At 45.7% G+C, this 17,624-nt stretch overlaps 1 protein-coding gene across 1 annotated transcript in view; it reads left to right on the forward strand.

The window, feature by feature from the left end:
* TAOK3 (TAO kinase 3) overlaps positions 1-17,624 on the forward strand; it is a 129,828-nt gene that overhangs the window by 44,769 nt on the left and 67,435 nt on the right. The window contains exons 2-4 of the mRNA XM_075012697.1: positions 7,184-7,289; positions 8,409-8,619; positions 15,736-15,807. Of these exons, the coding sequence (XP_074868798.1) occupies positions 8,500-8,619; positions 15,736-15,807 (192 nt within the window). The 5' untranslated portion in view covers positions 7,184-7,289; positions 8,409-8,499. The remainder of the gene's footprint in view (positions 1-7,183; positions 7,290-8,408; positions 8,620-15,735; positions 15,808-17,624) is intronic.

Raw genomic sequence — 17,624 nt, forward strand, 5'->3', positions numbered from 1 at the left:
CCTACCTCCAGCTCGTAGGCGTTGCCCTTGCTGTGCTGGTGACCGCGGAACTTGGCGTTGCTGTAGAGCAGGGAGGTGGTGATCCTAGGCTGTGCCGTGTTGATGGGCAGTGGTGGCACCAGCCTGGAAGCAGCCTTGCACCCCCTACAGGCAGCAATACTCACTGAACACCAGCATTTGGTGGAGGTCCCATGGGCCAGCATGGCATGGGCACCAACCACCTTACTGAGCTGGGAGCTTGCTGGCTGCTCCTACCACCTGGCTCACAGCGTCTGCACATTCTGATTGGCCCAAAGGCTGGGGCGGGTGGCGGCCCTCTTTGACAGCAGTGGCGGTGGTCACAGGGGAGAAAGTAGAGAGCTGGGGAGACAGCAGAAGCCCCTGCAGGGGAGCTGATTGCTCTGTGACCCCTTACAAAATGTTGCACCTCTAGCTAAGAGAGGTAGTCTGGTGATGTTTGAAGACCCTTGTCAGCTGTTGGAAGCAGAGGTCTCTGTCCTGGTGCTATTGTAGGCTTTGCTTGACATAAGTAACTTGCCTCATTTCTTAGCAGGCGTGATGGGGAATGTGAACGAAAGGTCGAGTTGTCATAACAAGCCATATGTGGGATTGGCAGAAACATCTTGGTATTCGTAAACAAGCTTAAATGTGAGATAAGGTAGAGGTCAGATTATGCATGAACAGTGCATGGGCAGAGCATCCTGGTTAGACGTTGGTTCCCACGAAATAACCACGCCAGTCTCAAGACACGTGCCCTTGTCTAAAGGTCTATAAAGGAAGTGGACTTCTGTGTCATTTTGGATGTGTGGCCTGTATGCTTGAGTCTGGTCAGTTCAGTATAGTTCTGATGTATGCCAGGTAAAGATACTGAAGTGACAAAATTGGAGGTTGACCTGAGTTCTTGAAAAGTCAGTGGAAAGAGGTTTCAGAAGGCATCTCAGCAGTTTCACATGTAGTTTTACCTGGCAACTGTGGTGGCTCAGAAGGTAGCAATGATGTCTTCATCCAGTATTTCCTTTTCTTTCTCTCGCTCTTTCCCCAAAGAACATTTAAGATTTCTGTAATGCCCCTTTTTGGAGGGGAGCAGAGCAAGAACTTGAAGTCTTGGGATTTTATTTGGTAGAGTTTTGAACCTGAAGATTTGAATATGCTGTTGGGAAATTTCTTTTGTGGGGATGAGGCTCTCGGAGCCCAGAAGCTGTTGCTGGCAGCTGTGGCATCTTTTAAGCTTACACCCCACACAATCACTGCTGAAGGTTCATCTTACAAGCCACCATTTTTTACATATACTGCACTTATAGAGAAAATACATTATAATCCTCTCTGAGGATGTCCTAAGGTGTTCAGAAAAATCTGCCTTCGTGACTCATTGAGGTAGTTAGGAAATAGTAGAATTTACAGCACAGTGTAAAAACAAGCCGCTTCCAGAGATCCTTTTTCTCTTTCTCGGCTATTCCATCTCTCTGGCTGCATGTTTCTATCATGGATCTCAGCTGAAGATGTGGAAATGGAACGGTGCTGCTGCCAGTCCCTGGCGCTGTGGGCTGGGTGCGTTAGAAAACGCTAGCTTTATTAAAAGTCAAGTATCTGCTTCTGCAGAGCAAAAGGAATTTTGGGCCTAGATAGTGATCGGCACATAAATGGACTTAGGAGAACATGTGCCTTAGTTCACTGCTGCAAATGCTGCATGGAGTGATTGTGCGTGGCTGTGCTAACCCTGCGCGGCAACCAAGGGAAAAGTTATTGGCACAGATTCAGCGACGCAATTAAGGACATGCTTACATCACATCGACTGGCATGGACCTTAACCACAGCTTTGAGCACGTGCTTACCTGCTCACTTGATTTGGGACCAGGCCCTCTGACAGGAATGCCGGGCCACAGGACAGCACAATCAATGGGCCCCTGTCCTTCTCCTGCAGAGAGAGCCACAAGCCCGCCCACCACCCCTCTGAGGACCCCTGGGTCTGTCGCAACCCCACCCCTCACCTGCCTGGACATGCCCCTCCCATCTTCCTTCCCCTCTGTCGCTACTCAGGGGTCCTGAGCCTAGGCCAGGCCCTTCTCCCTCTGTCCCACCACCAGCCACCCTTTCTCCAGCTCTGCCCCAGAGCTCCTGTGCCCTGCCTGGCTCCCCTTGCTCTCTGACTCCCAGCTACCCCCGGCTACTTCTCTGCCCCCTACCTCCCTGCGGTCCTGTGCCAAGCAAGACTCCTTTCCCTCTCTGCCCTTCCCAGCCTGGTTCCTCCACCTTTTTGGTCCTCTCCCCCCACAGTCCCATTCCTGGCTCCACCCAAGAGCTCCGTCTCTCCTTCTCTTCCCAGCCCAGCTCCCCGCCTCCTCATTCATTCACACGGTTACAACCTCTGGGCCCCCCTCCCACCCTACAGCTCCAGGCTCCCCACAGTCCTACCACACTGCTACAGCAATGCTGTTTAAAAGGGCTTGGGCCCCAGGTAGGGCTTCTGCAGCAGTGGTGGAAGTGGCAACCCTGGGCCCTCTTAAGTCCACTCCTGTGCATTTGCCCCCTTTGCTCCCCATGTCTGCAGGCCTGCTTGGGTCCATCGCCATCTGCTGCTGAATGATTCTGGGATTCCTGGGCTCATTGTCAGAAGAGAAAGCGAGGTGGGGTGGATATGTGCCCCTCATTCGTGGGCCAGGACGTTTCATGCAAAGGGGAAAAGAACTGCAGGCACATAACCATGGGTACGGAGGAGCCATGCTAGCCTGCTGGCCCTGTGAGTGGAACCTGCTGCCATTCCAGCTACTTCCTGCAGCTTGTTTTTCTGCCTGTTTTTAAATGGAGAACTTACTCCCTGTTATGCCAAACGTTCTGTTAGGTGCCAGTTTCCATTAACAAAAGGTTCGCACAGTGTTTAATATAGAAAAATCAATGGGAATTTCAATATGATTGTAAAAGCTTTTCCTCTCTCTATGTTGGGCAGGCCCCTGTAGCACTGTGAGCCACCCTTATCCATATGTTTAGCTATGAGTACAGAGCAGTATCCCTTAGAGGATCTGGAAACCTTTGCTGTATGTACTGTAAATGTCAACGAGAGAGTGAGGCAGGGCAGGCTGCAGGTGGATTAAGACCAGTGTTTTAAAAATATTCAGGAGTCTAACTACCATTGAAATAAAATTACGCCAAATCACTTCTGCATCTGAAGGCAATGTTACCATTCATGCTTTTCTTTAAGCAGTTACTTGATCCAGTGTCTGATCTTAAGCTCACAAAAACCAGTAACCTGGGATGTGGTGAGACTTCTCCGCAAGGCAGGCTTCAGTATGACTGTAGGAAGGGTGACAGGCTGACCTCCGCTCAAGCGGCTGGGAAGTGGGGTACAGCAGTGGTATCTGGTTCTGTTTCTAATGAAAAGCAAAATTAAAATTTAAAAATAACTGCTGGAATTGCCTCCTCCCGCTTACTTAAATACTGATTGAAGACAGAGATTTTATCTTAGTGGTCACATTTCCTGCTTCTAAGAGGTAAAGTAGCCAGGAGGTAGGGTGACCATCCATCTCGTTGTTCCAGGACAGTCCCTTGTTTAAAGTGTCTCACAGGAATCCTGACGTTTTTAAGAAATTGGGCTAGCTGTCCCATATTTTGCAGGCTCCTGTTCACTGCCATCCTGTGTGTCAAAGCAGCAGCCCCCACTGCCAGGGAGCACCTCTGCTGGGCAGCTGCCCGTTGCTTGGCATCCCACAGAGGCAGCCGCCACTGCTGGTGAGTTCTGCAGTGGGGTGGCCTTTTCATTCCCTGGCACCCCCCTGCTGGAAGGTTTATGGGGCTGCCATCCTCCACTCCCCCTCATCAGGAGGCTGTGGAACCCCCATCCCCAGTGCCTTGCTGTGGGGCAGCTGCCCCCATCATTAAGGAGCCCTGACATGCGCCATCCCCAGAGGCCAGTGTCCTGCATTTGCCAGAAGGCAATGTGGTCATCCTACTAGGGGGCTAACATTAAATGGGTTATAAATGGCATTAGAGCCTCTATAGTTGGTTTAGGCCAGTGTTCCTGCCCTTGGATTCTGTGGGTGTCTGATTCCAAGATAGTCATATGTAGACATAGTGCTACCATGTGTGAGCAGGGAAAACACTGCCACAGATCTAGTGATGCTGGATGGTTAAAGAGCTTCCAAAAAGGTCATGCCATAAGGTGCTTAGAAGACCCAGTGATCTGACAGTCTGTCGTCTCCCCTCCTCCGCCCCATTCCAGCTTCTGCCACCATTCTGGTATGAACTAGCACTGGTAGACTCACATAAGGTTGTGGTTAGGATACTTGTGATAACGCATCAAACTGCAGCATTCCCATGTCACCTGAAAAAAACATCTTGCATGTTGCAGATCATCAGTCGGTTTTTCAATTGGCAGATATAGGGTGTTTTTCTCTGGTATATTTCGTTTTTTCATTTGCAAAGGGCTCAATTCCACCTCCATCGGAAGTCCATGGCAAAAGTCCTGTTGTCCTCAGTGGTAGCATAATCGAAGACCATGATCCCGCCAATGAAAAAGGAATCGAGTCATTCAGTGTTTGTCAGCAGTTATGTTCTCATCAGCATTTTCCCGCCTCCCTGCCCCCAATATTTGAAGATCCTTTTATTTTTATCAGCACTGCCATATGTCAGTAATAGTTAACAAGAGCTGGTGCTAATGCTGAGCGTTTCCATGCCCTGTGACTGTGTGATGGGCCCGATTTGCGGAAAGTGCCAAAAATCTCAAGTCTCTTTTTGCTTTGGAAGTCTTGCCCGCTCTTGATTTTTCACTGTGTTCCCTGAGCTCTTCTCAATTTGCCGCTTGGCATGGTAACAAGGCCCCTTTAGATAGAAATTGTCTCTGGCTGTAGTAGTAGTAGTAGGCATCCTTCAGTCTGCATAGACTAGGGATCGCGCCCTTTATAGTTTCAACTGAGGACTTCATTTACAGCGTCGACTGTGACTATGAAGACCCACATGAGAGTGACAGTCCTTGCTGCATCTCTTGCAGATGTGGTGGGTGTCTGGCAAGTCCTTAGTGTGCTTTCTGTGCGCTCGCTTCTCCTCTGCTAGCTGTCTGATCCTCATCTCGCCCTTCTGAAGGCCCTTGTGTAACCCCTGCCTCCATCTGCTGCGGTCGTCTGCTAGTTCTTCCCAGTTGTCCAGCTCGATGTCTACCTCTCTGAGGTCTCTCTTGCAGACATCTTTGTAGTGCAACTGGGGGCATCCGGGAGGTCTTTTGCCAGAGGCTAGCTCACCATACAGGATGTCTTTTGGAATCCTTCCATCATTCATCCTGTGGACGTGGCCAAGCCAGCGGAGCCGACGCTGCCTGACGAGGGTGTTCATGGTTGGGATTCCAGCTTGCTCAAGGATGGCGGTGTTGGTCACTCTGTCCTTCCGTGATATTCCAAGGATGCGCCTGAGGCAGCGCAAGTGGAAGATGTTCAGCCTCTTTTCCTGGCGGGCATACAGGGTCCAAGTCTTGCTGCCATAAAGGAGGGTGCTGAGGATGCAGGCTCTGCAGACTTGCATTTTGGTGTGAGTGTACAGCTTGTTGTTATTCCACGCTCTTGCTGAGTCTGGACAGAGTTGTGACCGCTTTTCCGATCCTCCTTAGCTCAGTGTCCAACGACAGACACGTGCGCGGAGCAGGCGGAGGGCACCCCATTTTGCCGATCGGCAGTTTCCCGTTCACCACAAGCATGTTGGACACCATGGCTTTAAATAGTCTTTCAGAGGCAGCTTAGTTGAACTGCAGGGATTTCTTGGTTAGTGAGTATTATCCTCAATGCAGCTTTTCTTTCTCATTCTAAACCCCGAGGGATTTCTCACTTGGCTCAGTATACCTGGTGCATGACATTCTTTACAGGTCTGCTGGTGCTCTGTAAATATAACACCTTTGGGTGGGGCCAGTCAGCTGCAAAGGAAGAATCATTTCGTTCGTCTGTTTGTCGGTTTATTTTTGAGCTTTTCAGGATCCCTGCCTGGAGTCCTGTTAAGAAGAATATTTGAACAAATGTTTTACTGTTTTGCCCTCTCCGGGGATAAGGATGAAGGTGTCTTGCTTTATGCTGATGCTGTTCTTGGTGCCAGCTGGATAAGAGAAGGAATTTCTGTTAAGGGAGTGTCCCTCAGTGGTTACGTCTAGGAAATGGGGAGACAAGATTCTACACTTCGGTGCAGAGGTCTGTCCACCTCAGGCCAGGTCTGCCCTTGGAAGGCTTTGGTATTAGAGTAGCGCAGCACTCTTCATGCGAATGCTAGACCTGAAAGTCAGTCACAGATGCGCAGTTCCAGCTACGACACTTGTGTAGCTGGAGTCCGCTTATTTAGGATCTGCTTGTGTGGCTGTCCTCACTGAGAGAGAGGTCGACAGAGGAAACTCTCGCAGTAGTGAGGAGTACAGGGGTCAACTATCGAGCCCTGATAGTTCAATTTTGCACCTCCCCACTAGGCCCATTTGTTGTACAAAATACTGGTCTTCTGGAACCAGACTTCAGTCAGCCAAGCTCATGGCATATGCCAGAGACTCCTTGTTTTCCCTCCATGTCCTCCCCAAGCTCCTTTTTCCCCTACCATCTCCCTCTAGTTCAGAGATTCCTTGTAACTTGCTCCATCACCATACTTCAGGTGTGTCCCCATGACCCACCTTCCTTCATTGCTCCTCCATGGCAGGGTCCATATTTCCCTCTCCCTGTACCAGGACTGTGTTTTCCCCTACAGGTATTCCAGTTTTGTAAAGAAATCAACAGGGCCCTGCCCAGTGACGCCTAGAACATTCCCTAAAATTGTGGACTGTACTACATCCAAGGAGAGAAGAGCCCTCGAGTCGGGGCCTCACCAGCTTGGCCAGCTACAGACCGTTCAAAAAGCAGGGCCTGCCTGGCACCAAACAGATACGGGTGCTGATTCAGAAACCTGGTCAGGGTCAAAAACAGGAAAATGAGGTAGAAGATTTGAGGGGGATGCAAGCTAGTGGTCATGTCTCTCTTGTATCTCACCTTTATGATATGTCACAGGCCGGAGGTTTCTAGAACCTGGGGAAAGAGAATTCTCTGTTCCTAAATGGGAAAGAACAGCATTGATAATGGGGTTACTTGTACAGGGGCTTCTTGCCTTGGTGCAGTGATAAGACGACGACTGCTGATTAGGTTTAATATAGGCATATACAGATATTTATACCACATTTCTCTTCCTTTTTTGCTTACAGGAAAACAGTGTGCACAGAATCTGGGGAGACCACGGAAAACCACACAGAAAGATGCTGCTGAAAGGCATCTGAGCCACAGATTGTGGTTTGTGCTACGGTTAAACAGGTATGACTCCACTGAGTGTATTTTGCATGCACTGAACATGTATTTGTCTGTCATGTATTATGCTCCATTGGTTAGAAGTTCTGATTCAGCAAGTCTAAATGGCCATCCAAGATTTCACGTTTCTTCACCACCATTGCTCTACCTTGTGATTTCAGACCCCCACGGTCTCCACATCCACCGCTGTTGTGTGTTGCAGTCTATTTTATGTCTGCTGTCTTTTGAGCAGTGCATTCAAAGGTGACCCACTGCTGTTGAGGATCTGGCTTCTGGCATGAGAGCAACACAATATATTGTACACTTTCAGAAATCAGCTTTTTGTGCTTCTGCACAAAGGTCAGAGCTTAGAATTTAGCTCAAAAAGCTAGTGCCTAAACAATAGAAAACATCCTTATTTGACAAAGCCAGAGACATACATGATTGCCATCACCATTATTTCTAACTAAAAGCTGAAATGTAATATAAATTTAAAACTGCAGAACCATTTCCTTCTCCAGAACAAAAGAATCTCTACTGGAGAATCTAGCTGTTATTTCAGGTCCAGGTTGCATATTTTAAATGTCACAAATTTCTGAACATCTTACTCTAATGTGGAGTTTTTCAAAAACCATGGAAACCCAAACTCTCATGGCTGGTTTTCCTCACATTTGGCAAAACAAGTTAAATATCATAGAGCCATATATTGTTGTCGTCTGCACTAACTAATGTGATGCAAGTAACAGGTGGCTTGTTGTTGGTCCTCTTCTCCCTCCTTGTCTTGTTGATATGTTAAGATGAAATGGATATTTTTAGAAACTTACACATCAGAAGGCCGCATTGAGGCTGTTAGTAGAAACTTCTATCTCATAATGTTTTATCTAATTCCTAAATGACTTCCCTCTTCGAATGGATATCAGTTAAAAGTCAAAATGTCATACTTCTGGCATTCAATAAATGGCTATTACACCCAGAGTGCCTAGTTATCTGTACACCTGCATTTGAGTAATAATTAGACAGAATTGCTTTCAGGAAACTATTAAGCATTGTTTAGAAGTTAGTTCCTCTAATCTCATTGTAGAAAGTCTGAAGAAAAACATGCATAAGCCTAGCTGGTGTAAATGATGAACATTGTTATTCCTCCAGGTGCTGAGGGTTATCTGCGAACTGCTTTGTCAATGAGGGAAGAAACTGATTGGGAATTTAAAGCGCGAACGAGGTCATAACGCTGTTCAACATGCGCAAAGGGGTGCCAAAAGACCCAGAGATAGCTGACCTGTTCCACAAAGATGATCCTGAGGAAATATTTGTGGGTTTACATGAAATTGGACATGGAAGCTTTGGAGCAGTTTACTTTGTAAGTATATTTGTTCACCTACATTTCTCCACAGAAATGTGTGTCAGCCATATTAACACATGGGACTTTTAGAAGTGACTCTGATACAAAGATACATCCACTAGCTTCCTCTCAGTACCCCTGTGAGATCAATGTAGATGAGGGAGACATTTCTTAATCCACTGCTGAAGTGCAGCTGTCTCTGGGGCGAAGCCCAGCCTCACTGTGTCAGTGCAAAGCATTTAATAACCAACTGTGTGGGGAGGAGGGAATACAGTATCTGGCTGAAGATGAAGGACAAATTTAGCCAAGAAGAAAATAATCCCCCACACTATTTTTTTATCAGAAACAGCAGGGTTTAATACCAGTGTCCTTGTGAAAAGTTTGTAATGGATTCTTTAGTGACCACAAGTGGTCTGAATTTGTTTTCTGTCTTGTGCACTTTGAAATTATCTGTGAATTCAAGGAATTGATTAATTCAACAGGCACTGAAGCTAAGAGCCGTTTTCAGGAATAAATTGGTCCCATGGCTGCAAGCCTAGAATCTTCACAGATTCAATAGCAAAGACAAAAGTATTGTGAAGGTCTCCGTGGCATTTCTTTACTGCTCCTAACATTAGAAATATTGAACTGCTCCTATTGTTGTGCAAAGACATTACCCTGAGAGGATTTGAAGGTTTCCCTCCCATCGCTGCACTTCTAGTTACGGCAAAATCTGTATGAAACAGTATTAGTGGTGAAGATGATGAAGATCCACATTAACTTATGAAATGTCATGGCAGTAATAGTTTAGAGGAGCAATGGTAAAAAAGAGCTTGTTCAGAAAGTGACTATAGTTGAATCACTAAGTGATAATGCCCATGATAAATGAAGTACAGCATCCTGGTTGGAGTAATCCTACCAAAAGCAAGAACTAAAAAAAAAAAGACAGATCGAGAAATTAAACAAAACAATTAAACTACACCTTTTGATTTAAGCCTGGGGGCTACTTAGGAGTGTTATAACAGATTCATAGTATACGTGTAACCCAAGCACAAAAGGTAAGCCAGAAGTGTTTACATGGCATGTCACTCAGCAAATGGCTTCAGATGAACTGTGTTGTCATTAGGAAGGGATATACATGAAGATGTTCAGGGATGGATTATTTTGGATGCCCAACTTGAAACACATTAACTGGGCCCAATGTTCAGAAAGTGCCGAGCATCCAATCTCTGAAAATCAGTCCTCCTTAAGAAATTGCAAGTTGGGCCTTCAAAATCACTCTTTGGTTCTGCAAACTTGATCATAACCTCTGAAAGATAAAATTTGAAGATCGAAGACCTATAGCCAGAGATGTAAAATCCAATAAAAAGAACATTTTAAGGTCTGTGCAATCTTGTGAAGGAAGTAATATGCATTCTAGGCCACTAAAGGTGGAAAAAGGTACCCAAAAATTACTTGAGTAAAAGTGCAGATGCTCTCACTTCTGAATACTTGATTACAATCAAGATATAGTCAAGCTAGGAGGAAGAGAGGTCTCAGTGGTTAGAGCATTGGCCTTGTAAGCCTAGGGTTGTGAGTTCAGTCCCTGAAGGGCCCTTTTAATGGTCTAGACTAGGTTTAATTTAAAAAAATTAGATTAAGATTTCAAAATTAGGTTTAGATTTAAAGAAAAAATACGTCAGGGATGGTGATAGGTCCTGCTTGAGGGCGGGGACAGGACTTCCATGACCTCTCGAGGTCCCTTCCAGTTTGATATATGATATGTGATGTGTGTATGTGGCCAAGTTTCCTGTGGTCCCATAAAGCTTGTTTACAGCCACCAGGCCTGGCTCCTAATGTTTTGTGCTGTTATTTAGCTGTAATTTACCACTAAATGTCTTCTAAGAGCCCAGGAAGCAGGGAAAGTATTAGTAATGAGCTAGAAAATATTGACCTCCTGTTGTCTGGTAAATTCTCTCCTCTGGCACTGGTCAGGTCCCAAGGGTGCTGGATAAGAGAGGTTCAACCTGTAGCATATAGTAAAATGCTAGGAAATATAATGAATAGAGAATAATCCTGCACTGGCAGAGAGGGGCTCGGCTGGTGTGCCAGGTATTCTCCAGCTGGAACATCTTTGATTCTGTGGACCCTCAGCATGGATTCACTTTTGAAAATGGCCTGCCTGGAACCCCGTTGGATATACGTTTACTCATTTGTAAATTGTTTCCCTTCCATTCCACTGTCAAAATCTCTCCTTGAAAACTTGTCAACATTGCCTATCACTTTTTGTATTGGAAGGAAAGTTGATCAGTGGTTTCTTTCTCTTACGGTCCAGTCCACTGTCTGCCTTCCTTCCTCCCTGGCCCCTCCACCCAGCTTGCAAAATCCAGACAGATAATCCTGTTAGCAACTTCCTGTTGTTTTGTTCATTGAAGCACTTGGGAGTGACAGCTCATTGCATGGACATGTACAGGCTGAATTTCTCTAGTTTGGTACCCTCAGGACCTGACCTAAGCCAAACTAGAGAATTTGCCAAACTGAGGGAGGTCAGTATCGTCTAGCAGCATTGCCAACGCTTCCACTGCTCTTAGAAGACATTTACGGGTAAATTACAGCTAAATAACAGCACAGAACACAGAGCCAGGACTGGTGGCTGGAAACAAACATTATGGAATCATGGGGAGCTTGGCCACGCCTATGAAAAGTGAACATCCGGATCACTAAAATCATGTCAAACCACAAGATTTTGCCAGACTAGAAAGGTTCACCCTGTACGTACATAACTAGGAAATTTAATGCAGGATGATAAATACGACATTCTGGAAGGAAATAGCTGCAGAGAGCTGAGTCTTCATTGTGGATGCCCTTTCTTACAGCTGTAGAGTATGACAAGTTATGTCGTAGTGCTTTGTTGACCTTTCTAACAATCATTATCTGTACAGGCAAAATTGCTAAGCAGTGCTCTGTTTTTAAGGGCAATTGTCTAGCACAGTATGTGTATTTAGGCACAATTGATTGGCCAGTTTGCTGCGTTTATTTTGTTTCACCTTTTTATTTGAGTTAGGACTGACGCCACTGTATTCAGCCAAAGCACTGATCTGTTTCTTTTCACGAGAATGATGGCATTTGGATTTCACAGCCCTCCTTATGGGTACCATCTTCAACAGAATACTGTGAAGTATGAGTTTTGTTAGCCAGTTCGTTCTGCCGCATCGTCTTCTTTTGACTATTGGTATTTTTCCTAGTGGACTGAAGAAGTGCTAAAATATTCCTGGCATCATTTTGTCACTCGGTTTCAGGGTTTATGTGCACCTGTGCAGAATGATGTCATATTTTCAGTCCAAAAGATCATTTTCCTCAATTAACATTACATTAGTTCAACACTCAACTGTGAAAACAAAGTAATGAATGTTATTTGACAAACCAAATTTTGTGTGTGTGTGTGTGTGTGTATTGGGGGTGGGGATTAAAGCTGTGTTTTGTGCAAAATGTACTTCTGATCTGTCAGCATCTTCACAAACAATCACCTCAGGGTAGCCCAAAATATGTCAACATGTAGGTATTTGTGTCACATCAACATGCAAATTCTAGCGTACTGCAGCCGCTGTGGTGGAGTATGGCAGCTGTTTAACATGGCACAACAATGCTACACAAGAAGACAGGGCAAGAAGTGACTGTTATATCCAATAATGGGGGGTTGGACTGAGGTACAAAGAATTAGTTTGAAATTTGTCCAGAATGAGAACGCTATCTCTAAGCAAAACATGCTTGAAATCTTTCATGGTGAATCAGTATCTCAAGTGGTCAGGGCTACAACTTTTCACCTTATCCAAAAGCTATTTCTTCTGGCTTATCTTAACTCATCTGAGGAGAGCTTAATGCTTCTGACAGTAGAACACAGTGTACATTTTCCATTGTATCAGACCGTAGTCTAAATCCACTAACTCTTTTAAACAATGCTTTTGGTATTTATGTTGGCCCAGTGTAATGCTGTTTTCCTATGAAGCTGCTGTCTACATTACAAAGCATCTCAGGGAATTAATATCTTTGGGAATGGTTACTACTCTTCCAAGCAGGAGAAGCAATGGGTTTGTTATGCCTCCTTTTTACTTATTACAGATTCTGAGCTTTCATCTGTTTCTAGTCTTGTTCTTTGAATTCAGAGTGGTTGCAGAGATAGCAGCATTTAACCATGTTTCAGACTAAATTATTCGCTTTCTCTACTTAACTCTTTTAGAAAGCTCAGTGTGGCTTGTTGCCAGTCCAGACAAATAGATCACTTGCTCCAGAGCTTTGAGTTTAAAGCTTCACATAACTGTTCTTTTGTTATGCAGGCTAAAGAAAATTCTAATATGCATAAATTCAGTGGTTTTGATAACAAAAATATTGAGTATCCAGTTAGCCTATAATATGTGGTTTAATGTCTTGCTTGTTTCCTTGAAATAACGTTAAATGTTTGACCTTCACTCTCAAAAGGCAGGAAGTTAGTACTCCTTTTGAAGGCCTCTCCTGAGTCTTCCCTGAGCTACTTAAATACAATACAATAGCACACACAAAAATCTGAGACGGAGTCACGTTTCATTATTTAGGGGTCCAATCCTGCAATATATGTTGAGAATTCCTGTCTCAAGCCGAACTTTCTGGGTGCTGAGGACACTTGACAACTTGCAGGGTCAGCTTTTAATGAGGGACAGGAAGGAGGGAGAACTGAAGGGGGTTAGATGAGAAAATCATTGCCAGCTTTGGTTGGGTGTGGGGATCTGCGTGTGACATTATCACTCCAATCAGGAACAGGATTCTTGAAAACAGCAATACCTGCTGTAGCTTAAATGGATGGTCACCGAAGAACATCTGCACACCCTCTGGCTCATAACGGCCGTGTCTACACGTGCACGCTACTTCGAAGTAGCGGCGCCAACTTCGAAATAGCGCCTGTCACGGCTACACGTGTTGGACGCTATTTCGAAGTTGAAATCGACGTTAGGCGGCGAGACGTCGAAGTCGCTAACCCCATGAGGGGATGGGAATAGCGCCCTACTTCGAAGTTGAACGTCGAAGTAGGGCACGTGTAGACGATCCGCGTCCCGCAACATCGAAATAGCGGGGTCCGCCATGGCGGCCATCAGCTGAGGGGTTGAGAGATGCTCTCTCTCCAGCCCCTGCGGGGCTCTATGGTCACCGTGTGCAGCAGCCCTTAGCCCAGGGCTTCTGGCTGCTGCTGCTGCTGCTGCAGCTGGGGATCCATGCTGCATGCACAGGGTCTGCAACCACTTGTCGGCTCTGTGTATCTTGTGTTGTTTAGTGCAACTGTGTCTGGGAGGGGCCCTTTAAGGGAGCGGCTTGCTGTTGAGTCCGCCCTGTGACCCTGTCTGCAGCTGTTCCTGGCACCCTTATTTCGATGTGTGCTACTTTGGCGTGTAGACGTTCCCTCGCAGCGCCTATTTCGATGTGGTGCTGCCCAACGTCGAAGTTGAACATCGACGTTGCCAGCCCTGGAGGACATGTAGACGTTATTCATCGAAATAGACTATTTCGGTGTCGCTACATTGAAATAAGGCTGTCTAAATTAGGTGACCCAGTTTTGTGAGGTAAATTACTCTCTCTACTTCAAATCCATTCTTGAAACTTTATTATACCTTTTTTTTACTATGCAGTAGAACTGCCACATAACATTACCTGCAACATCTGTGAAGAGCCTATTCCTTCTTAACAGTGTGATGTTTTCAACTTCAGGTTAGTCTTTCAGGGAAGTTCTCAAGATCCCACTTGCTTGAGTCTTTTAAAACTACACTATGGCTATGTCTACACTAGCCACCCACTGTCAAAAGGGGGATGCTAGTGAGGCACTTTGGTTTATGCTAATGAGGTGCTGCAATGAATATGCAGCATCTCATTAGCATAATGGTGGCTGTGGCACTACAAAAATGCTGCTTTTGATCGCTCCTGGCTCGTCTACACGGGGTCCTTTTTGAGAGGACCCCACACACGTCAAAATCCCCTTATACCTATTTGGTTATATGAATAAGGGGATTTCAAACTCTGCGGGGCCTTGTCGAAATGCTGCAGCTGCCATTATGCTAATGAGGCACTGCATATCCTGAAGTCTCATTAGCATCCCCTTTTTCGAAGGGGTGGGGCTAGTGTAGACATAGCCCATATGATAGGAAATGGTCCTTCACTGACCTCTTTCATATCCAGCTGCTGGGATTTAGGAGCCAAATGTAGGTGATCTGCTGGTGTAGAGCTCTTTAAGATTAAAAAAGTTATATACTTACTAAAATATGTTTTCATCCTCACCTCAAATCTTTAGGGTCAGGTGCCTCATTACTAATACACAGTGCAATTGAAGCATCATAAAACCTCCCTCAACATTTAAAACAAAGCCGGTGAATGTGACTAGAAATGAGGAGGGAGGAGTAAGTCTCAGGCCAGTGTTGGTTTCTCTTAATTGTAAGGCCCTCCTGGTGGGGGGCAAGTTCCCCTGGAAACTGGTGGGGAAGTGATGGAGAAGGATGCTAGAGCTGCATAGCCATGTTTCAAACACTGCAAAAGCATGCTTTCTGCTGGCCTTGTCTAGGACAGGGAAGTCTATCAGAAGGTGGCTTTTGGGTTGAGATGCTCTTCAGGAGAAGACATTTCTATCGCTACACAGCTATCAAATCTGCAGTTTGCTGGGAGTGGAGAGAGAGTGCCAAGGAACCCGGAGAGAACAAAATATTAGATATGCCAGTCCACAAGGAGAGCTGTGATTGATTTTTTGTTAGCTCAGGCTTGCTGGCGACTGGGCAGGTCCATTGCCAGATGACCAGTGTGCACTGTGCTTTGCCAAGTTGCTCTGCGGTTCCCAGAGGCCTGATCCTGATACAGCTAGGATCTGTAGGAAAGACCTTACTAGGTGTAGAGTTGGGCCCCTGGTTTGCAGTGCAGTAGATCTGTTGCTCACACCCAGAGGTGGGCAGGGAGGCTGCCTGGAATTGGACAGGTGAATGAGTCCATGGGGCAGCTGGCGTCCAAATGGTGGTACCCTGAATTAGAGGCCAGAGGAAGGGAGTCTCCTAAGCTTGTGAGTTTGCCAGCTGTGGGACAAGAAGAGACAGCCAGGACTTACCCTAAAGGTGCATCTGATTCCATAAGGAAAAAATCAGACTTCATTTTTTTTTCTTTCTCCCACTCCAGGCCACAAATTCCCACACTAATGAAGTGGTGGCAGTCAAGAAAATGTCCTACAGTGGGAAGCAAACAAACGAGGTAAGATCGGTCGAGCTAGTTTTTCACATGCGCTCTGTACACAGAAGCAATGTAAACTTACAGAGAGGTCAGCTGGAGATTTCTTTTGGTCTTGGCAAACTAGATTCTTTACTGCAGGTAATAGTCATTTTCTTCCCCTGGAAAGAAAAATGAGTAAGTGTGAATTCTGGGGAATGCCAAGGTTTAGTGAATTTAAGGTGAAGCCAGAAAAGTTTGAGTGGTTACTACTTCAGTAGCATCTGTACTGGAAATACATCAGAGCCATAACTACTGCAACGCTGCATCAGCCAGAAAGGGCAGCTAACTTGCATTACAGACTCTGAAGCTGAATAAATGGTTTCTGCAAGTTTTATGGAATCCCTTCTTGGAAATCAGTCTCGCTTCAGTTATTCCTTTCTTGGGATCATCTTCTTTTTTACAGCTTGCTACTTCAGTAGACAATTTGAAATATTTTTCCCACTCTGTTTTGTTGGTCTCCAGGAAGCATATTACCTATTAATACTCAGAAATTTCAAATAACTGTGTGCTTTTTGTTACATTATAGAGAGAATCCAAACCTATTAAAAGTAATAGTGGACTTCTCATCCCCCTAACTTTCAGGACACATTTCAGTCACTTTGGAACCATTGTTCTCATAATAATGCTGAGAAAACTTTGTACTTTGAATTCAAACTGTAGAATGGTAGCCGTGCTTTTTAAGAACTGTTTATTGCAGATAAAATAAAACTCACAAAAGCATCGGGGGAATCCTAAAGTTGACTTTAATGGTCAAAAAGAACAAAACTTAGCTAATTCCTTTTTCCTACCTGTCTTCATGCAACAGGGACCTAGACAACTACAGTGCAATCAGCTTGTGCAACTGTTGCTTCAGGGTGGGACTCTGCTCAAGCTTTTGGCATATGGAGAGAAGGTTTTAAAATAACCACTGAACTGGTTCTCTCTAAGTTAGTCATAAAGGGATAAAAAAAATCTACCTGTCATTGGCCAGTGGATGAATACCTGTGCAGTTTATTTAAACCCTTAGCCAATTTGATTATGTTTAATGTTTTGTGAGTCAGGTTTAGCTCTAAACAGCTGACATGATTTGAGCTAGGGTGACTTCAAAGGTCGATGAGTGGAAATGACACCACCTTTGGGGAATTTTTTGCTTCTGTGTAAGATTAGCAGAACTAGATGGACCTCTCCCATCTAGCACAGAGTTCACAAAGAAAAATTTGGAAAGCTGCCTTCTACTTCCTGGTATCAGTCCCTGTAATTGGGTGCACTCACTTCCCTGAGCGCCCCATGGCCAAGTGCATGTGCCTGCAGTCTTTCTGTTTTGTGGTGGCTCTTTGGTGACTCAGCCCTCTGGTCAACCCACACACAGTCTGTTAAAACAGAGCGAACCCTTTCTGAGGTCCCGGTCCAACATGGCCTCTCAGTGCCATCTACAGTCTTTCTGTTTATCCCTGCTCCAGAACAGAATGGTGCCCCTGGGCTCCTTCGTGGGAGACAATATCTTTGCCCTCTCATGGCCTTTTCTGGCTTCAGCTCCTCAGCTGTGTCACTGTATTTAAGGTCCACTTCCCCAAAGGATGCCTCGCTGTCAGATTCACCAATTGTGGGGGGGACAAAGGGGACGATTGTCCCTGGGACTGGCATTTCAGAGGGGTCAGGAGCCCTTTCTGCCACCGTGGCTGAAGCTCTGGATACCTTTGAAATGCCATGGAGTGCTGTGCGCCTCTGCACAGGCAGCTTACAGGGAGTGGGGGGTGGGTCCAGGGCTGACTGCCCCAAGCGCCATCCCTTCTGTCCTTGGCCCTGTCCCTTCTGGCGGC

Source organism: Carettochelys insculpta, chromosome 18 (assembly GCF_033958435.1).
Source record: "Carettochelys insculpta isolate YL-2023 chromosome 18, ASM3395843v1, whole genome shotgun sequence".
NCBI classification, from domain to species: domain Eukaryota; kingdom Metazoa; phylum Chordata; order Testudines; family Carettochelyidae; genus Carettochelys; species Carettochelys insculpta.